Here is a 23140-nt window from a genome sequence, read left to right as displayed (position 1 = left end):
TCGCCACAATATGGATTTTGCTATAACATGGATAGTGTTATGTATTCATAAATTCTGATCTGAATTCATATTGTTTTCAAAATGTCACTTTCAGTGTGGGTCGTTAGTAGCCACATCAATTTATTTGAATGAAAACCTAATGCAGTAAACAACAAAAACACACGTGCATCAACAGCTGAAGCAAAAACAGTGGGCAGTGAGCAGACAGACTTTTGAAACTGGTTTGGTTTCAAGATCTCTGGCCTCGACTTACAAACTTTGTACGTTTTGTCGCTTCTTTGTTTCAGCCAGAGGTGGAAACACCAGCAACAAAGCAATGCATGACTATCAATATGAGGAATGTACCCAAATACGTGCAACAACCAGAGCACGACCAAGACGAGCGCGACAGACATTTATTAAGTCGTCATTCGCTGACGGTGTTACGAACCGATCACAGGGCTCCAGACTAACTTTTTCCTTGGGTGCACTGGTGCGCCTACATTTTTAATTTGGGTGCACCAGCACGTATTTATGGTCCACCCAAGTTTTGAGTTGTTGAGGGGGGGGGGGGAGGGGGGGCGTTGGACCATGCCTGCCTTGCCCTGAGTTGTTGACGGGGGGGGGGGGCAACCGGGCAGCTGCACCGGTTGCACGTCGATATTTACGCCATTGATTAATAATATTTTGACCATTAAATAAATGTCTTAAATAAATGCAGAATCTGTATCTCTCATAAAGAATATCGTCAGACAATGCCAAGGGATCGGTTCTGTCCCGAAAAACCCTCTGTCTCTGGAGAGACGCCTGTACGATAAGTGCGCCGAGGTCCATGGGAACACCCACAAATGGTGACGCCATTATCGGAGGAGGGGCTAGGAAGCTGCGCACGCCGATATAAGTAGCCGATCTCCGGGTAGACTCGCTGAAAAGCTGCTCCCGACCAGGTTTGGTTGCGAGCGTAAGTCACCATGGTGATACAGCGACGCTTAAAGAGATCGACTTTCATGGTACAGCTAACCCAGGCTTTCAGCTCAACATACCTCGCTAACCCTCTAATCGAGCTTCGTAGTACAGGCCCCTGGATTGGGCTTCGCGGGTTTGTTTACCGGCGTTGCTATTGTTACCGGTCTTGCGTGTTCCAACGGTTTATTAGGTATCTAATAAATCGCTGTCTAGTCAAAACTTCATTCACTGCCTCTTCCGTGGTCATTACAATATTATGAATAGACTGCTCTGTAAAAAAATAAAATAATAATAATTATACCAGATACATTTTCAGTCGCACTACCCCGAATTCTAGGCGCATGTGCGCCCAAATTAGGCGCACTCTGGAGCCCTGGATCACGTGCATGTGGCAGGCATGAGCATAGTTACCAAGTTGAATCAGATGAAACGTTGCTAATGTCAGCATATTAATTGAAATTCCACATAGCTGCCTAAGTTTGAATGGGTCATATTTCGGTATTGTTGGAAATTGTTATGCTTTACGAGTACTACATTAAAGGCCCCTATAACAATTGATTATATTAATTATTAGGTATTCACAGTGTTTCTTTGGATACAAATTGTTGTAGGAGTTATTCCTATTCTAATGTTATTTTGATGGCCTATATCTCATCCTCTGAGCGGCCAAACGTTTTCAATGGGTATCCGGGTAATGTCGGTTTCAGTTAAACGCTTGGCTTCGCGGCCCGATAGATGATCGATGAACTTGGTGGACGGGCCTTATTTTGCATGCTGAACATTTTTGACGTTGGGACCCATAATGTCTGTCAGGTTAGGATGTGGATATGTTTGGATGAGCATGATCTATGGACTTGCCTTAAAGAGCCCATGGCATAAAAATGTCACTTTCTGAGGTTTTCTAACATTAATATGAGTTCCCATAGCCTACCTATGCTCCCCCAGTAGCTAGAAATTTTGTTGGGTGTAAAACGAGCACTAGGCATTCTGCTCCGCCTTTGAAAAAACGAAGCTCAGATGTGCCGTTTTGGAATTTTCCAAAGATTCCAAAACGATGCCACCTCCCCTTTCTCTGCCTTGCCAGCCCAGAGAATTTGGCCTTCCAATGAGACGATGAGCTACGACCATACGAGCGGCGTGCGTGTGCGTGCGTGTGCGTGCGTGTGCGTGCGTGTGTGTGCGTGTGTGTGCGTGTGTGTGTGTGTGTGTGTGTGTGATTACACACACTGTAACGCAAGTGTTGTACACTTCTTTGTTATTTGGATAACCGTTCTGCTGTTGGCGTTATGGCGCATCACACGTCGGTTCTTTGACATCTCAGGACTGTGAACTGGTATTTCCACAACGAGGCTGTAGTTGGGGTTATCTCAGCCATGAGATAGGAAGCCGTTGAGAAGGAATTGGGGGAAAGGAACTTTGGCTTTGACTCCCTGAAGTATATGAACCACGACATGGAGGAGAAAGGGATTGTTGCCCGCGATTGTCTCCCGCCGGGGCCCCGTTGCCCGCTGCCGCGATGCACCAGCACCACGAAGCACCACCGCCCGGCAGCGGGCAGCCGGTTGCCCGTTGCCGGTTGCCCGCTGCCCGCTGCCGGGCGGTGGTGCAAATCTACTGCTGTGATTCATAATATCGTCTGGAGATGCACACAGCTTTTTGCCGTGATAATATGTATTATATTATATACTAGATCTATGTATTACATGATATTATTTAGATATAGAGCTCCAGGACTGTAACACCAAGTGTGACTGTACAACAAGTGTTGTAGCTTCTTTGTTATTTGGATAACCGTTCTGCTGTTGGTGTTATGGCGCATAACACGTTGGACTCTCGTCTCTGGTATTTCCACAACAAGACTCGTAGTGGGGGTTATCTCAGCCATGGTTGAGAAGGAATTTGGGGAAAGGAACTTTGGCTTTGACTCCATGAAGTACATGAACCACGACATGGAGGAGAAAGGGATTGTTGCCCACGATTGTCTCCCCCTTGAGCCCTGCTTCCCGCTGCCGAGGGATAACCGGGATAACTCGCTTTGCAGCGAGGCTCCGGCGGGAGACAATCGCGATTGAGATTCATAATATCGTCTGGAGGCGCACACAGCTTTAGGCTGTGATAATATATATTATATGTTATAGTAGGGCTGGACGATCAATCGAATTTTGACCTCGATTTCGAATTTAGCGTCAAACTATCACAAAATTAACCTAATCTAGTTTTTTTTTTCTGTTTTATAAAAAGGGCCGAACAGCTGGATACATATCTGTATCATTTTAGATTGGAATATTTTCTTTTTGACCATTTTGTGTATTTTTTTAAGGCGAAATTTCAAAGTTCTCAGTTACAATTTTTTTTTTAGGGAGAGACATGCTGAATAAATACAATGTGTTTTCAAACTAATATATAATCATTTGAATAATCGTGATTTCATTATTGACCAAAATAATCGTGATTAGGATTTTTTCCATAATCAAGCAGCCCTATGATATAGTTATATATGTATAATATGATATTATTTAGATATAGAGCTCCAGGACTCCTGCCGGAGCAACCGGAGTGTTCTAGAATATTTACAGAACACGGCCAAAGGCTGTGTGCGCCTCGCCATTGCGATGCATCCACTTTAAACAGAGCGCATGGTACCGTGGCCGCAAGCTGCTCAGGGCCACACCCCCACTCTCTAACCCGCCTCTCTCCTCCTAATTTGCATTAAAGCTACAGACACCGAAACGGCGCGTTTGGGGAAAGCTCAATGTGCGACTGGCTCGTAGTGGCTGTAATTCTGCACCATGGCTGAATTTCGGGGAACGTCTTCAAATACTGTGTTAGGGGCCCACTAATATCTGTATTAAAGCATCCATAAAGTAGCATGCCATGTGACCTTTAATAAGATCGGTGAATTGGTATTAATTGTGTAAAAAGTCTTATGGCAAGTTATGAATTATGGCAAATTCAATATGTTAATATGCAAACATTATATCAACCCCAAGTAAGATTCAGATGTATACAGAAACTTGCCATTTACGTAGTGGCCACCCTCCTGAAAACATGTGTAAAAGTTGTGTGATAAGTAGAGAAATTTGAACCTGATTCGGTACCGTTTCTACTGCTATCACTCACATGTTACATGAGCGGAGGGTTGCGTTCACGTGAACCCCGCGTGGCCCTGTGTTTCAGATTCCGACTCTGATTGGTAAGATTGTGTAACATTACAACTTTTTTTTAATCGCAGCCTTTGAGATTTCAAAAATCCAGTTCAACATTGCGATGTTGGATATAATTTGATTAATCGTTTAGCCCCTAGACTTGCCTGAATAAAAGAATATTTTCATTATGTAAGGTAGGGCAAACTGTGTGTGTGTGTTATTATTCCGGATTGGTAATGCCTCTCCGTGATGGAATTGTCAATTTCCCCAACGTGATTTCCACGATGCGGAAATCGTGGTCTGAATTGCGGAATGTGGTATTAAAAATAGAATTAACTGTAAAACGTGGAATGTTGCAGAATTTTCCAAATTTTCCATAATTTGGCTGAAATTGATGTGAGGGATAATCACAGAGAGGCAGGGCAATAAACAGTTTGATATGTCCGGCTTCGTCTCGGGCGGTAAGCTTCCACGAGCCGGGCATATCAAACTTTTATTGCCCTGCTTTGAGGAGATTATCCCGTTTATTCTATTTCTTTCTTGCTAACATAATAAAACAATTCAAATACTTTAATAATTATGCTTTTTCTTATTTGTATTGCATGCTTATTAAATGTATTATTAAAAGGTTTATTTTTTACAATGGACTTCATGTTTGAAATTTCTGTGATAGAAAAACATGCAAGCGGCGTATTGATCTACTATTTGATGACGCTGTGCTCAGTCGGCAGCAAGTGCAACCGATAAGTCAACGGGCAGCCTGCCGGGTTAATGCCCTCCTCCAAGCCAATCAGAATCAAGCATGCTTAAACGAAGTAGAATAAAAAATAATGTCAAAAATTGGCCAGATTATTGTAGTAACTATTGTAGTAAATTATTTAATAATTGTAAAATTACAGACGAGTAGACATAAATTCATAATTATGTTTTCGATCGCAGTGTTTTGAGAGGGGATGGAGGATTGTCCCCTCACAACGTGTCGCTACTTTGAGTAACAGGTCGAAGATGCCGTCTAAGACGGCCAAGTCCTCATAAAAACTATGAAATTAGACCCTAAATTTAGCAAATTCTGTAAACATACTATTGATTGGACCCGTAAAAATACGCTTAATGAAAGTCTAAAGCCCATGTGAAGAAAAAGTAACAGCTCTGTGTTACCAGAGCATGCCTCCTCAAAACAACATTACTAGTGAAAGTGATCCGCAGATTAAACAAGAATCTATTCAGGACTTGGTGGCACCGAGTCTGACATCCCCTTAGAACAGGGGTTCTCAAAGTTTTGACAGCTGAGGGCCAATTTAGGAACCCAGAATTGGACTGAGGGCCGCCAAAGGAATAAAAATTAGGCGGGAAACGCCATCAGCATCCTAGTGGTGAAAAAAAACAATGCACCGTGGACCTCTGGGAGTGAGGTCAAGTGAGGTCACCATCAGAAAACTGAGGTTCATTCTTTCAAAGTAATGTGCAGTCGGATTAGAACTAGCAAATGTAACAGGATTTAATTGAAAGCTAGAGAGTCGACTTTTCTCTTTATATTTATTTCCTTTTGTTAAAATTAATATTGATATAATAATTAAAAAAAATAAAATAATAATGATATATATATATATTTTTTTTTTACTTACCTCTGTATGTCAATGCGGGCTGCCAGGAATGTTTCCGCAGGCCGCACTTTGAGAACCAATGCCTTAGAACAGGGGTTTTCAAAGTGTGAGAGAGTGAGCCCCTCCTCAGAGAAAAAAATTCAGCTGAGCCCCCCCCCCATCTCTGATCATAATTTTAAAACATTTGAAACATATCTTTGAAACATATTTTTTAAACATATTTTTTAAACATTACAACATCTTTGTGCGTTTTTAAAAACATTTCTTAACACAATTTGACAACTTTATCTAAGCATGTTTTAGCTTAACATTAATACATTTGAACATCTTAATCTGTGTAAACTGCCAGTTTACACAGATTCATTCAGGGTCCCCGACTCTGAATTTTCTGAGTCGAATCAGATCTGCCTTTTCAGTCCAGAGATTCGACTATTCGGCGGGGTTTGTTTGCCGGCGTTGCTATGGTGACCTAAATTATTATAAGCAACTGAAAACGATGCCGGTTTGAAACTAGAACTGTGATTCTGAAAAAAGTATAAATGCTATCAAAATTCCGTTTAGATAGTATTGAAGATACAAGTGTGTAGATTTGTTTAATGGTTTGAACGATCGTAAACGGTTGAAAAATGAATGAGTTACGATGTCTAGAAGTAGGTGTATCGGAATGGGCTGACGTCTTCAATGAAAACAGCTGTAAACGAAGCGGTATGAAACTAAAACTGTGATTCTGAAGAAATTTTAAATGATATCGAAATTCTGTTTAGATATTATTGAAGATACAAGTGTGTAGATTTGTTAAATGGTTTGCACGAAGATAAACGGTTGAAAATTGATTTAGTTATGTTACTTCTACAGTTGAAGTACGACTGATGATTTGAATCATCGACTTTCAGTGGTTTTTTCGGGTTTATTTTTTTCTCACGTCGCGCCCCCCCTGAAGAACTCTGGCGCCCCCCAGGGGCGGCGCGCCCCACAGTTTGAAAACCACTGCCTTAGAAGAAAGCTTTTTTCCAGTGAAGCATTGTAAACAGGGGCAAGCATGCCGCAAAAAACCTGTCCTACTCGCCTGCCCCGTGTTTTTGACCAACAGATAACCGTTTAACTGATGATCGTTCTATCCGCATGTATATTATTCCAAAACGACCAGCTATCCTGTGGCGATATCTGAAAAGAAAAACGGGAAAAAAATGAATCGGGGGGGGGGGGGGGGGGAAAGAGAACGTAATTCATAGGGTTCTATTTCATTTTGCATTCTGAACATTTTTGCCTCTTGAAGCCATAATGTCCGTCCTGATAGATTTTTTATTTTTTTTTTTCAGAATCAACCAAAAGTCAAAATAACCAAAAATGTCGTAAACAAGATCTATGAACTTGTTTTAATCAGAGTTATTGGAATTTTGAAGAAATGTAAGTGTGTGTGTGCAGGGCTGGAAAAGCCTTTTGAATTTGTTTCAAGCCTTTTGGCCCCTCCCACCACCTCGGATTCATCTGTGCTTGATGATTATTGGCGCAAACCACACTCTTCATGCAAAGATGAATAAAGACCCCCCTCCTCCAATTTGTTAGATGGGATTTTCTGTATTCAGGTGTATCTTGGGGATGGGCAGCTGGAGATGGGCAATACCTTCATTCATTCAGATTCATAGACTATAACCTGACTTGCAGGGCCTGTACAAGCGAACAGATATAGCACTGGGTTTAGTTTCCCCCCAACCAGAAGCCTACATTAAAGGCCTGGCCTATATTTTGGTCCATACTTGATTAGATACATTCAGGGTTCCACACAGATATTGTGGCATAAGCAGAATTTCTGTATTTAGAGGGCATTTAGATATAACGCATCACGTATCGTGTGATATTTACCTGAGGGGCCCTATTCAGGCATCAACCCATAACCCATTTTCTATGATTAAGGAAGCCCTATTAAGACATATCACATTCTGTATTTCATCTGAGGCCCCAATGAGAGTAATCCATCCCTGTATTAGTATAGTTGTTACTTACCCCAAACCAGTGTCGTTTAAACCTGAGAGGGTACTGAAATAACAAATCTATTTTAAACTCTTGTATTTGAAGTGAAACACTAAGTGTGGTTTACTGAATTAAAGAAAAAAAAAAAGAACTCGACACACGATTGGGGGCCCCAAGCCGCTTATACCTGTGTGTGTGTGTGTGTGTGTGTGTGTGTGTGTGTGTGTGTGTGTGTGTGTGTGTGTGTGTGTGTGTGTGTGTGTGTGTGTGTGTGTGTGTGTGTGTGTGTGTGTGTGTGTGTGTGTGTGTGTGTGTGTGTGTGTGAGACAAAGAGCCTTGGGATCGGGTGATTCGCTTGAAAAGGGCAGGGCATCATCTCCATCAAAGTTTCTCTACTTTGTGGAGGATAATATCATCTGTCATATCACATTCGTTTTGAACTTTGTTTCTGTTTTGTCTTTTTTGTATTGCTCACTTTGGCTACAGCCTATAGAGTTTGGGATGAATACGATGGCCTGAAATGCAAAAACTGGTTGGAATGTTAATTTAGAAGTTAATATTTTTAGACATGTCATTAAAAAACAAAAGGGTGGAATTCCTGTGCTATTGCTATTGCTTTATTAACCCTAGTCAACACCTGCAAAAAACACATGCTAGCAAAACAAAACTTTGATACACAAAATGTTGCATTTGGCATGTATGTCAGTTGTCAGAACGGTGGAGGTTATCTCAGCCATGGTTGAGATGGGATTGGGGAAAAGGAACTTTATCTTTGACTACCTGAAGTACATGAACCACGTCATGGAGGAGAAAGGGATTGTTGCCCGCGATTGTCTCCCGCTTGAGCCCCGCTTCCCGCTGCCAGCTGCCGAGGGACCAACGCCTCGGTGCTGCCCGCCGCAGGAGGCGGGGGTGCCTAAGCGCTAATCACTGCCAGCTGCCGAGGTGGTGGTCCCTCAGCATCGAGGCTCCGGCGGGAGACAATCCCGGGCAACAATCCCGGGCAACAATCCCTTCTCCATGTCGTGGTTCAGTCTACTTCAGATTGATGTGGACGTGGAAGAACCAGAGACGTCGGAGGACCCGACGCAGTCGTTTGAGATTCATAGTATCGTCTGACTCCCGCCGCAGCACCTGGAGTGTTCTAGAATATTTACATAACACGGCCAAAGGCTGTGTGCGCCTCGCCATTGCGATGCATCCACTGTAAACAGAGCGCATAGTACCATGGCCGCACGCTGCTCAGGGCCACACCTCCTCCTTGACCCGCCTCTCTCCTCATTTGCATTAAAGCTACAGACACCGAAACAGCGCGTTTGGGGTAGGGGTGTAACGATACATCGATGTAGATCGATACATCGATTGATTGGCGAACGATCCAACTGCATCGATGCAACGCCCAAACATCGATGCATATCGCAGTATTACACCCTTTTATTATTAGATATCTCCTTTCGCGGGTGTTTGTGAAACTATTTCTGCGCAAAGCGCCAAGCCGCTCGTATCCATTCACCAGTTAAACGAGGCAACAGCGAGCACATGTGTGAGCGCGAGGATGTCTAGTTTTGGTTTGTGTTGCCAGATTGGGCATATGTCCCGTTTTTCCAGCCTAACGTGATTAAAAGTAGCCAAATTGGGCTTATTTTAACAGCCAAGATAATTCCGAGGGATGTTTTGTTTTTAGAAGAAAACTATCCACACAGATAGGTTGGGAATGGTCTACGTTCAAAATGAAAGATCATTACAGGCTCTTTAATTCAAGCCATAAAAAACATTTGGCACTTAAATGCAATTATGTGGCACTTTATTATTTGTATTAAAAATTGATTTTTTCGTTTTAAATATCCGGAAGAGCAAAGAAATAAAATGATGAAATTATAATTAAGTTGATGTGAGTTGATGTGATTGTAAGAGGTTGTGTTAAATGGGGTTATGATATCGTCTCATATCGATCGCATGCCCCTGAATCGAAATCGTATCGCGGCAGACTTTTGATATCGGCAAATATCGTATCGTTGTCCAATGAATCGATATAATATCGTATCGTGATGAAATCAGAGATTTACACCCCTAGTTTGGGGAAAGCTCAATGTGTGACTGGCTCGTAGTGGCTGTAAATCTGCACCAAGGCTGAATTTCGGGAACTTTTTCAAATACTGTGCATGGGGCCCACTAATATCTTCATTAAAGCATCCATAAAGTTGCATTCCGTGGGACCTTTAAACATTACTTGTGGATCTGAAGGAGAACCCATGAGTCTGCAAGGCAATCTTCTGCACATTGAGTAATGGAGTGGGATGTAACACAGCCTCGTCATTGGTTCATGAAGTGGAGATAAGCAACATTTGAATAGAGCTATGACAGATGTTACACACACTCACGTGAAGCAGTTGTCCTTGTTTGCTCCTAGCCTAGTCTGTAATGCTGTCAGTGTCGTAGGCGTGCTGCCGTTTTGCCTAAGGGTAGACTTACCCCTGGAGATCTGAGAGCTACTAAGCTTTTGCATTTCAATAAGTTATCACTGGTTTGAGTTGGGCAACAAAGAAGCCCAAACGGTGGCACTGGCAATACACCAAGTGTTCACACAGCATTCAACATTATTATTGTCCAAAAAGAGAAGAGTAAAGGTCAGAGCAGTCTGGAATTCATGAGTATCATCAAGGTATATGTTTTTTAACAGCGTCAGCCCTCCCGTTAGTGGTACTATTTACATAACATTGTTCATAATTGTATTGTAAGGCATCATGTTGATTTCTGAGTTGATATTTTATTAATTAACGCAATTAAGCTCTGTTCGATGCTGACATTTATTTCATAAAATATTAATTCCACTGATTGGTTTAGTACTTCTGATGTTGATACTTTTCGGATTGCAAAGATTTTTTTTTCTTTTGTAGCCACTAGAAGAAGCACGGAATAAAACAAGATAATCATTTGATGGAAGAAAAGAAAAAGAAAAAACAAGACGAGAAGAAAAAGAAGGAAGATGGAGTGAGAAAGGTGTGTATTATGATACGCCAGTAGCTCCATGTCTATAAATATCAGCCTGTTCTTGCCAAACAATTAGCCAACAGAAAATGCATAAATCCACTGCTCTATTGGATTGCTGTTTGAGTCAAGTGCCCCATAGTAAAGTACATTTTAACACGTCATTACACCATATTGTCCTCAAATAATCCCACATGCTGACATTATAACAATTATACTGTTGGAAGCACACAAATTAATTGCGACTAGAGCCCGACCGATATAGGATTTTTAAGGCCGTTACCGATACGAATATTTTGTGATTAAAAAATCCGATATGCCGATATATCGGCCAATATATATAAAAAAAAAAAATCCAGAAACGCGCAACAAAACAAACAGATTTCCCTAACATTGGTTATTTGTAGTTATCCTTTAAATCCTTTTCACTCTCAACTAACACGTAACAACAGCAAAACTGGACATGGTAGTCATGAATTAAGTCATGCTTATCGACTTTAGAGAATTGATGGGGATGTTCTTTTAATTGTTATTCAAGCAATGTATGTCTTGTGACAGTTGCCAACTTACCATGAACATACTTGCACACATGAGCTGTGTTGGAAATCATTCCCTATTCACTCCCTCACTATTCCCTATATAGTGTTTATGATATAGTGCACTATATAGGGAACGAACAAACGAGAATTCGGACACTACGCTGAACATTTCTAAGCGTCATTTGCGTCAGTAAATGTGCCGGGTATTTGTGTGACGCAGACAGATGCTCCCACATCATGTAAACAAACCGGGCAATCCCGAGGAAAGCTGGAGCTTGTATTGATGTTGAATGCAACATTTCCTTGATCAAGTTTTTTTTATTAATTTTGAATATTACATTTTCTATGTTAACTCCCAATTAAATTGTTGACATCTCTAAACGAAAGCCGGAGACTCCATCATTAAATGTATTAGTTTTCGCGGTTATTCAGCTTCTTCTTCTCCTCCGGAAGAACACTACCGCATTGCATTGTGGTATACGGAGTAACAAGTAGGGAACATCGTATGTACACTCAAATTTTAGTGCATGAAATTAACCACTGAGAATTCGAACACCACTGCAAAATGGCGAGCACCCTATATAGTGCACTATATCCGTGATAGGGAATGATTTCGAACACAGCTATGAACAACACCGATGATCTCCGTCGATCTCCGTCATTCACTCTTTTTTTCTTTTTTTAATATTAATTTATCGGCCATTATAATGCCGATACCGAATAGTTTGAAAAATGCCTAATATCGGCCGATAATATCGGCCTGCCGATATATCGGTCGGGCTCTAATTGCGACCAGAGTTGTTAGTGGTTTTCAGTCAGCTTGCATACAATGTTCCTCAACCCTAGTGGACCCAAGTTGAGGGGAAAAAATAAATATCATTATACAGGTCAGGGTTTTTATTGTGTCCCAGTTAAAGATATAATGTCATTTTCTGCCACTAGATAGCGCTTTATCTCTATCAAAAAAGAAGAAAAGAATCAGAAGTCTTAGGCCCGTCCAATTACTCCCCCTAGCCCTAGATTTGAGCCCTAGCCCTACAATTTGCGCATTCCCGCAGAGGGGTAGGGTGTTCCAAAACTTAGCGAGCAAGAAGGAGTGCCTGTTTTGTCTTAAAATCATCCCTTGGCAGCTAGCCAGCTCGATACATAACTTGCAGCAAAGGGTATCACGAATTACCCTGGATACTTTGCGAACTCAGCAAGCGGCAATTTTTCCATGTTTCTCAAACAGTTATACATTATGTTAAATGATTAACCCTAGAATGGATTTAACTGTACGATCTGAATGTGTAGGACGTCTTATTTCCGATACAAAGGTCACATTTTCAAACGTGAATAAAAATAGTAATAGGCTTCTTCCTGTAGTGTAGACTCGTCGATGCTGCGCGTGACGTAAGGTAGCACGTTCGCTACGCTAATTTGCATAATATTTTTACAGGGTAGCCGCGGGGTCTTAAAAGTCTAAAAAATGTCTTAAATTTCATGTTCCTAAATTAAGGCCTTAAAAAGTCTTAAATTGCGTTACCCAAGTCTTAATTTTTTAAAGATGGTCTTAAATTTCCTACTAGGATATGTTTTCGTAGTCAACCGGACTGTAACACAAGGGGAAAATAGGGGGCGTTTTGCGTATCGGGGTTTTGCGTAACGTCAGAGAACGTCTCATTTATTGGAGTATGCGCGAACAATACTTTGGGTTTTCGCGCCGGCAATCTCAACAAACATAATCAGTCGAGAGGAGACGCCACATCATGGGGAAGCAGGGCTCTCAAGACTCACGCATTCGGCGTGAGACACGCAATTCGACCCATGCACACGCTCACACGCCACACTTCGTATTTCTCACGCAGAGAAATTACCAGGATAGCGCCCACCAACTTGCGCCACTATTTAACAGTGGAACAGGTAGGAATCAAATGGGTTCCCCTTACGAAGGGTGACCAGACGTCCTCTTTTGCCCAGACATGCCCTCTTTTTGAGACACTTATAAAAATAAATGTGTCCGGGCGGAATTTCAAAATCGTCCGGGATTTTATTAAAGCCTCATACATGTTCACATTGAATTTGCGTTGCATTCCTCTGGGTCGGTCACAAACTACTTAAGCTACGCCCTCCCCACCTCAGTTCTGTTCGCTTTGCATTGCTGGAAGTGAGTAGGGGGAGTGGTTAAGTAGAGCCTTCAGATTGGACGGTTTGACTTTAGAGTTACCGTCATGTTTTGTATTTTTTTTTTTTGTTGCCATTATTGTTTTATAGGGACAAACATTAACAAATTTCTCCTACAGGGGATTGATAAAGTTCTATCTATTGAACAGAAAGAAACACTTGGTCATACTTTACACACTTTACCACAGCATTGGCCTACTGAATGCCACAGATATATTTTAAGCATTGGACTGAATGCCACATAAATATATATGTTTTTGCACGTTTGCAACGTTTAAAAGTTCAGGGAAAAGTATAGCCTCTACTGGTGTTGCTTAGGCCAATATCCTTTTGAGGCAGTGTTGTTTCAGAATATTAGTGTTAAGGGCCAATAATGCTTACTATCATACATTAGTCACCATGTCTGTGGACGGGTTAGGGTTAGGGTTCGGGCTGGCTCCATACATTACGTAGGAGTTAGTAAAAGAGGTCAACGAGGCAAGTGGTGGATTCATTGAAATGGTGAATGCTGAGAAACTACAGCAATTTGAAAAGAGTTTGTTTGTTTATATTTTATATTGTGTGTTGAAAGTTTGATATTTAAACCAAAAATACAGCTACACTTTCACACCATCACTTTGTGCATTGTTTTTTTAATATTTTATTATCATTTCTGGGTACATGGTCTTAAGAGACATCAGGCCTCTAGACTTTGAGTTAGGCCCTCAGTTTGGCTCTTTGATTGGTGAGTGCACACTTATCCTTTGGCACATTCATTAATGTATTGACATGAATGTTTCATATGTTCCAAAAAAACATGAATAACATATGCACGACCGCGTTTTACGACTGCTTAATGGGTGCGATGTAGGTCTTAATTTTCATTGAAGTGGTCTTAAAAAAGTCTTAAAAAAGTCTTAAATTTGGGTTGATCAAACCTGGGGAAACCCTGTTTTAAGTGGTGTCCTATTTCATAGGAAAATATCCTCACTCTCACTTCCCTCTTTGAGGGGACTTTACTGTGGAGGGAACTCAAAGCAAGTGTTCTCGTTAAGGGGAGAGTAATAGGACGGGGCCCTAGTTTGATGACGTAGTGTAGCAGGGTGGGTTCATGGGTCATGCTCACGGACGAGGTAATGTATGAAAGTTTTATTCACATTACGTCTAATCACTAAATGTCATTTCATTGTAAGGAAATAGCCTCAACTAACATCAGTCAAAGTCGCGTTAAGCTGCTAAATTTAGATGAGCTGTAGATGAGTTGCATGGAGAATTACATCTTGGGCTAAGTTAGCCTTGCCCTGTTATCTGCGATCAAAACAATCACACTAACAGTAATACGTTTCAGCGTGCTGAACGTTGTTATATCTTTATATCGTAGGACATCGCAGTAAGGTAGATCAATATTAAAATTTCACATCACTAATTAGGCTATGTAGCCATCTATAACAGTTATCACTCTGTTGGAAAGCTAAGTTTGATATGATGCACAGCTGTTGCAACATGACTTGCTGACATGACTGACTTGCTCATGTGTATTATTTTATTACGTATAACATGTCCTGCATTGGAAGTCATTGACACATTCATGGTCTTACCTTACCTTTGTTGTAATTGTATAAGCACAAAAGTTAACCATAGTTTGTGTAGTGACACACAGAGGAAGGAAATGATTTACGCACTTGACATTAATAAGTAAGTACTAACGTTTGCTAAAACACAAGACAGCTCTTTCAATGTAGCTGCATAAATATTGTCAGCTGATCATGCCCTCTGTATCGAGATTTTTGTTAGTGCTTCTGGTGACATGTGAATACTGCTTGCTGCAGGAAGACTGATTGCTCCTCATTGGATGTACCGATGTCAACTGTTGATGAAACCTGGAATCCCCCCATAGCAGATAGCAGGGGGCAAGACCCATCACAGGGAAGAATAAGAAAAACTGCCACTGGAAGAGCAAGCCATGCTGCAAGAGGAAGACCAGCGGGAAGAGGGAGGGCATCATCAGGCGGCAAGGCAAGAGTGAGCAGGATATGCGACCAATACACAGACCCAAATGGCCAGCACACTGGGTTCATGGCAGCACTGGTATAATTACTGCTAGCAACATCACCCCTGATCTCTTCTTTAGAGATATCATCCTATTTTATATGAATGAATGGCTAGATATTTCTTTGTACATTTTATAATTTATTCTTGTTATATATATGATGTTGTTCCATACTGCCTTCTTTATAGTCTAGGTCCTGGGTAAGATTTGTATGCACTTCATTTAGCAGAGAATATCTCAACTGTTAGAGAATAATATGACCCCATTGAACAACGTTGGATGTGTGCCAAAATCTCTACCCGGGACGAATGTCCTGAAACAGGTGACACCATTATCACACTACAGGTGAAAGGGAATTGTTCTTCCCTTTATAGATATCCTCATGCATTTCTACCAGATTAGCCTCGAAATACTTTTTGTATCACACTTTGTCTAAAATCGAGGTAGGTTGGCGAACACAGAGCTTGTGACATCCGTGAACATCACGCAAGCTCTGTGTTCGCCAATCTACTTATCGAGCCTTAAAGACAAGATGGCGTCGTCGGGTGAACTACTGATGGTATTGTGTGTATAAAATGTCCTTTTTAATAAACAATCTACACTTAAAAAGTTTTCAATGCCTCTTTTTATATGTTAAGACCCTTATTATACTGCCAAAGAAGTGTCGAGCTACTTCTATCCTTGTAAGTGGTTTAAAATAGGGATTTCGTTTTTTCCAATGAGACATGCCTATCGTTCCAAGTTTATAGCGTTTTGGTAGAATCGGTTAAAACGCATCTATACGCGCTTTTTTGCTCCCAAACGAACATTCCAACTCGTTATCATACCAAACATATCCCAGATCCAATTTACACCGGATATCTCCTTTAACTTAGGTAATCCTTACTGTTCTATCAATCCGATTTTTCGATCTGCAATCATAAGGTTATGTCTGTTTCTGCACTCAGAATGTGCACGAGATCGATAGTTATCGACAGTTATTTTGAATTTACATTTTAGAAATTCCTAACTTAGGATAGTTCTATAATGGCTAAATTCCTATCTTAAGACAAGACTAAAGAATTTCATTGCCTGCTCTGTAATTGTTGTGCATATGACAATAAAACCATCTTGATCTTGATTTCTTTCTAAGTTAAGTTAGGGAACCTCCTTCTGTAATACCAAACCCCCTTAATGCCTTTCTATCTCAAGATAGGATAGGATTTCAGAGTTAGGAAGTATCTATCTATCATATAATATATATTGTTACGGCCAAAAGCTGTGTGCGCCTCCAGAAGATATTATGAATCTCAAACGACTGCGTCGAGTTCTCAGACGTCTCTGGTTCTTCCACTTCCACATCAATCTGAAGTAGACTGAAACAAGACATGGAGGAGAAAGGGATTGTCGCCCGCGATTGTCTCCCGCCGGAGCCCCGCTGCCTCGGAAGCAGGCAGCGGGGCTCCAGCGGGAGACAATCGCGGGCGACAATCCCTTTCTCCTCCTTGTCGCGGTTCATGTACTTCAGGGAGTCAAAGACAAAGTTCCTAATAAATATTATCACTGCCAAAAGCTGTGTTCGCCTCCAGACGATATTATGAATCTCAAACGACTGCGTTGGGTTCTCTGTCGTCTCTGGTTCTTCCACTTCCACATCAGTCTGAAGTAGACTGAACCACGACAAGGAGGAGAAAGGAATTGTTGCCCAAGATTGTCTCCCGCCGGAGCCCCGCTGCCCGCTGACAAGACACCACCGCCTCGGAAGTAGGCAGCGTGCCTCGCGGCGGTGGTGCCTCGCGGTTCATATACTTCAGGGAGTCAAAGCTTAAGTTCCTTTCCCCCCAATTCCTTCTTAACCATGGCTGAGATAACCCCCACTACGAGTCTCGTTGTTGAAATACCAGAGACGTCAGAGAACCCGACGTGTTATGCGCCATAACACCAACAGCGGAACGGAAAGAAGTGTACAACAATAAAAAACAGTCGTAGCTTAATGTCTCATTGGTGGGCCAAGCAGAGAAGGGGAGGTAACATTTCCCCTTATGAAGACATACGGGGAAAAGACCAAATCGGCGCATCTGCTTTTTTCAAAGTCAGAGCAGGATATCTAGAGCTCGTTTTACACCTAACGCCATTTCTAGCTACTGGGGGACCATAGTCAGGCTAGGGGAATTCATATTAATGTTAGAAAACCTCGTAAAGTGACATTTTCTTGGCATGGGATCTTTAACCTATTATATACAGCTAGCAACATAAAGGAATTGACAGTTATTAATGAACCTAAACTTTAAAGAAATGAGTCTATCGATACACTCGAATATTAATAACGTCAAGTTTACTTTTCCAAAGTCCACCTTGAACTGGCTTCCAAAGCAGACATCAAAGATGAGATAATCATAGCTCTCATGTTTATTGAGTATGGGTGTCACCGGGGTTCAGAGTTGAGGAGCTACTCCAGCATGAGATCACCAACTCTGCCTTCTTCTTGGTTGACAAAGCAGTTACTTGAGGAGGTGTGCCAATTCACAACTTGGGACGGAGCTGCTAAAGTTGTGTCCACAAATGGATAAAAAAAGGTCCATATACCCCCGGCAAAAACACGCCATCATTATCGACTTCATGGCATTGGTGAGAAAGGTCTCCTTAAAACACTTGACCCCGCCTCAAGACATTGCATGACTTTGCTATTGCTCTGACATGTATGGTCTCCAAAGCTGGAGGCAACTGTGATGAGGTCCATATTGTGTTTGACACTTACTCCTGAATGCTTCCCAGACATATTAGCTGCCCCGTCATAGGTTTGTCCTCTTAAATAAGCAATGGGAAGGTAAAGCCTCAAGAGAACATCCTTAGCCATTCTAGCCATTGCTTCTCCAGTAGAACTTGAAACCTCATATAAGCCAACAAAAACCTCATGAGGTACTTGGTCCTGGTCCACATATCTGATGATTATGGACTCCTGCTCTACACCACAGATATCTTGAGTCCCATCTATAACGATGGAGTACTGCATGACGGGTAAAGCCTGGATTGTCTGTGCAATACCTCTGACAATGCTATTTCCCAACAACTGCAAAATCTCATTTTGCAGTTGTGGTTATTTATAGTCATGTGAGCGGGACAGCCAGGCACAGAGGCAAGTATCTCGCTTGGCTTTCTGTTTCAAATGTTGGTCAAAATGACCTTCAGAACTGTGCCCTCACAATGCCAAGCCCTGTCTAGCGAGGTACTTTACAGAATCTACAATACTCTCAAGGCAGTGTCTACCACTTTCTTGCTGTTTTGCCAATGCACTTGAGAGTTGTGACTCTATTGGGGCTGCCTCTTGGCTATTGACTGTGACTGCATAGTGATGAGCCTCGCTATGTTGGTGTTTTTCAAATCTACTAAGAGCATGTTTACAATTAGAAAATCCATTGTAAAAATCCATCCGTCTGCTTTCTTGGACAGTGTACTCTTCATTATTGTGTATGTTTTCACACAGTGGAAGCAAAGAATTCCGTTCACTGTCGGGCTATAATGGAGCCACGGATGTTGTCTGTACCAATCTTTCCGGAAGTGGAGGACCTTATTGGGCAATGTTTGAACACAAATGAATTCGGGATGAAGTTGATTTGGCTTGCCCTCAATATCGAGAGTGTCTCCACTTCTACACTGTTCTTCATTGTCATCAGACTCCTCACCCTCACTGCCTCTCTCCCTATTGCTGTCTACAGCTGGATCAGTTTCCTTAGAAATAGACCACATTATATAATGAACCAATCTCTTTTACCATGTCTATGACTGCATGTGATAATATGCAGGCAGACAACATCACATTTATAAAGTTAATTACACATTTTATATTTTGTGTGTAAAAAAAAATACATTTGAAATACCTTTATAGTTTTATAGCCTATGTTGACATCTCACCTGTAATTCCACCAGGTCAATCCCTGAACTAGGCCCAGGCCTACAACTAGGCAAGATTGCTGCAGCACCCTAATGAAATAACATGATGCATTACCTACTGTAAGCAGACATATGTAGTAAAACATTTTGTCAAAACACCATGTCAAATTGACCTGTAGGCCTTAATCTTCCCTATTTGGGCTACAACCTGGCCGGGGTTCCTCTGTCATCTGATGAATAAAATATAGATGCCATGAGCAGTGACACAGCATCACTCAAATCTCAAAGAAGACCAGTAGTATTCACTAGGTCTACTTTTAATATTATAACTTACTAAAACTTATAATCTAATGAACCACCATGTCCTTATTTTAGTTCACCTGCTGCTGTGACCCTGCCACACCACCGTTGTATGATAAAGGGGATGGCTGGGTTTCTTCTTCTGTCACCTGACAAAGTAACAAATCGATCCCCATTAGTGAGAAAACGGTTTTGCATTCATGTTCTCCCTAGAACGCAGAGCCCATAGAAATGCATTTGATTTTTCACAGACATCCTCGTAATTTTCATTCATTTCAGCAAGCGTTGGTATTGCTGGTTAATAGCGTGCCTCTCCTTTCCTTGGTAAGCGCTGTCATGGTACACAAATCTGCTAGCACGATACAGCTGACATAGTTCGTAGGCTATTTGGTTAATTCGAACGTCCTCCATATAATGATATAGGCTACACGTAGCAGTGTCAAACTAAATGTATACCAAAATACAACGTTTCTAGCATCTCTATGTCTTGAACTAGCACATAAATTATGACTTACACTTTGTTTCTTAAAATAGCTTCTGATGTCCACCTTTCTTTTCTTGCCCGACGTCTTTGAATCGACCAAGTGAATTTAGTGAGCCAACAGCTTTTAATCGACAGCATACAGAGCGCTAAACCAATCAAAAAACAGATCAGTCTCAAATCATCGTCATTTGACATTGATGTGTACACATCCCCTGGTCGCCAAACAAATCTACGCCCTTGAACTGCATTGTGCTTTCATATAATACTGTTACACTATCAACATTGAGGATAGTCGCCATTTTCCAACAGCATCAAAATAATATACAGAAGGTTATAATTACTTTTGTTGTTAGTACTATTGTACTGTTGTTATTACTATTATAACACGAGGAGCCAAATGGTGCTTACCTGTCTAGTAGAAGTTAGTATTCCTGCTTCCTTGCGAAGCCCCCCATCTTGGGAATGCCGAACCAATGTTTACTCTGGTAGGCTATCTCTCCTCTTTTCAGATGGAAAGCTAGCTAGTTCTCAGACTTTCGCCTTCACTCCCTATGTTTCCTGTGTTTCCGATGTTTCCAGATGCTAGTGAAATTGCTCGCAGAAATTACGCCAATCAGACTCTAAAAAATATCCCGGGACGTTTCAATTTCAAACTACTGATTTCCCTGAGATGAGCATTGGTTGACTTGGAATTATGTTAGTACACAAGAAAATAAAATACATAATTTAAGTTTAGTAGTCTTTTACATGTTTAAATGCCAAAATATTACATATTCTACCTTTAAGTAACCCCTGCCACAATAGTGCAACATAAGCATGTTCAAACATGCAACAGGAATATATTTATACATTTTTGTTGAGCGAATAGAGAGCCGCCTAATAATTATGTATTTTTGTTTATCTTCCAGGCCACGGAACAGAAAACTAAAGGTAAGCTGTGCTAAAATCTTTTTAAATTGCTTTGACTTAGAATTGCCCTACATTATCAAAACTGATTGTTTGATGAACAAAATAAACGTTCTTTGTTCTGCGATTATAACTTGTAATTGGGGTGCATTATAAGCATGTCCTTTGTAGCCTTCCAGAATTTTAAAGGCAGTCAAACATCTTTCTTAGACAGACGTTAACAAAAGGTTCAGCTGCTAGAGAGCTCTACCCCCAGAGCCAAAGTGGCGGTCAGGTGTTGGAGGTAGACTAATAAGGAGCCTAGGGACACTGCAACTGCACCCAGGGGCCTCCCTGGGGCCACTATGGAGAGGGATACAAAAAACACCAGAAATTATGGTGGGAAACATGAGCCTCTGTATGAATCCTTTTTGTTAGTATTATTATAATTAGGGTCCTATGATATCTGTAGTAACCCTACTATATTTGTTAGCATTAATATTATTTATTTTAATTTTTCCTGACAAATTTGGCCATATCTCAAAGACGACAGGTTCAAATGTTTAAATAAATTGGCAGGCTGGTAGTGATGTAATATGCTGGTAAAATGAGTTAGGGATGTTAAGAATGGGATTTCATTGATGACATAATTGAAATAAATATAATGTTTCATGACTGACCTAATGAGTCTTAATGGACCGCAAATCTGACTCACTGCTGGCTACCTCGCAGCAGACTATAGTGTCTTTCTATAGTATCTTTCATCTTTCCTTCTATTTGCTCTGTCTCTTTGCTCTCTCTGTATCTATGTACAGTATGTTTGTCTCTCTCTGTCTCTGTCTTTGTCTCTTGTCCCTGTGTCTGTCTCTCTCTATGTGTCTCTCACTCTCTAATTGTCTCTCGCTCTGCCCCCCCCCTCTCCCGCCTCACACACAAGCTTTTTTTCTATTCAGTTTATGTGTTAAGCGCATGGCCATCGTTTGACCATGGCAGTTGGCCCCTCTCTCTCATCATGACTCATTTGACATTTCCATTTCTATTCTGCTGCATATTTTAGTGCTAGCCTTTTTACATTCCTCTACAGTGCTCGTATCCTTAATAGTGCTGTTAGCACTGTTGGCGTTATTACCAATGCTAGTGCGGTTAGTGTGCACAAAACTGTGTCAGCCTATAGGCCTGTGAGGTACTAATGAGATGGAAAGGGGGGTGGTTGTGGCGAGGCCCAGGTGATCTGTGGTCCATGGGGAAGGGGCACTGGGGTGTAACTCTACACCACCCTCTGCAGTTCGGCCTGGAAGCCTCGCTTCAGACTTCTTTTCATTATTTTGGTTTAGGAGCTGGATGATTTCCTTTATGTTAATCTCTTTCACGGTTTCTGATGTTACACTTCGAGATAATGTTGAAACTGAACCAGGTTTAATGAGATATGGTTAAACAATTTCTCAATATCAGTTTTCGATGGGAGTTTCATTGGGAATTAGATTCTTGGTGGGATATTGCTCTGTTAACCTCTACCTTAATTGTATTCTTTAAACGGAAATTGTGACCCATTGTGACAGTAAATATAACCTATTTTTGTTTCATTCATATAGTCAGGGCTCCTATGAAATCTGTATGAATCCTGTTTGTCAGAATTATTATAATTAGGGTCCTATGATATCTGTAGGAACCCTACTATATTCCTACTATATTCGTATTAATATTATTATTTATTTTACTTTTTCCTGACAAATTTGGCCATATCTCAAAAATGACATGCTCAAATGTTTAAATAAATTGGCAGGCTCAGGGCTCCAGACTAACTTTTTCCTTGGGTGCACTGGTGCGCCTACATTTTTAATTTGGGTGCACCAGCACGTATTTATGGTGCACCCAAGTTTTGAGTTGTTGAGGGGGAGGGGGGGGAGGGGGCAACCCGGGCAGCTGCACCGGTTGCACCGGTTGCACCGGTTGCACCGTCGATATTTACGCCATTGATTAATCATATCTTGACCATTAAATAAATGCCTTAAATAAATGCAGAATCTGTATCTCTCATAAAGAATATCGTCAGACAATGCCAAGGGATCGGTTCTGTCCCGAAAAACCCTCTGTCTCCGGAGAGACGCCTGTACGATAAGTGCGCCGAGGTCCATGGGAACACCCACAAATGGTGACGCCATTATCGGAGGAGGGGCTAGGAAGCTGCGCACGCCGATATAAGTAGCCGATCTCCG

The 23140-nt window shown here is 41.4% G+C and overlaps 1 protein-coding gene across 4 annotated transcripts in view; it reads left to right on the top strand.

The window, feature by feature from the left end:
* The window catches only part of LOC132449159 (trinucleotide repeat-containing gene 6C protein-like), a 73996-nt gene that overhangs the window by 6149 nt on the left and 44707 nt on the right, over positions 1-23140 (top strand). For 3 of the 4 annotated variants that reach the window (XM_060040834.1, XM_060040840.1, XM_060040816.1), the window contains exon 2: positions 20948-20969. In XM_060040834.1, the coding sequence (XP_059896817.1) occupies positions 20948-20969 (22 nt within the window). Of the gene's footprint in view, positions 1-10563; positions 10667-20947; positions 20970-23140 lie in introns of all 4 variants that reach the window. The other variant, XM_060040825.1, reaches the window with a different exon arrangement.

This window comes from Gadus macrocephalus, chromosome 2 (genome assembly GCF_031168955.1).
Source record: "Gadus macrocephalus chromosome 2, ASM3116895v1".
Lineage (NCBI taxonomy): Eukaryota > Metazoa > Chordata > Actinopteri > Gadiformes > Gadidae > Gadus > Gadus macrocephalus.
The sequence above is the reverse complement of the archived record's forward strand: the minus strand, read 5'-3'. Positions and strand labels throughout refer to the sequence as shown.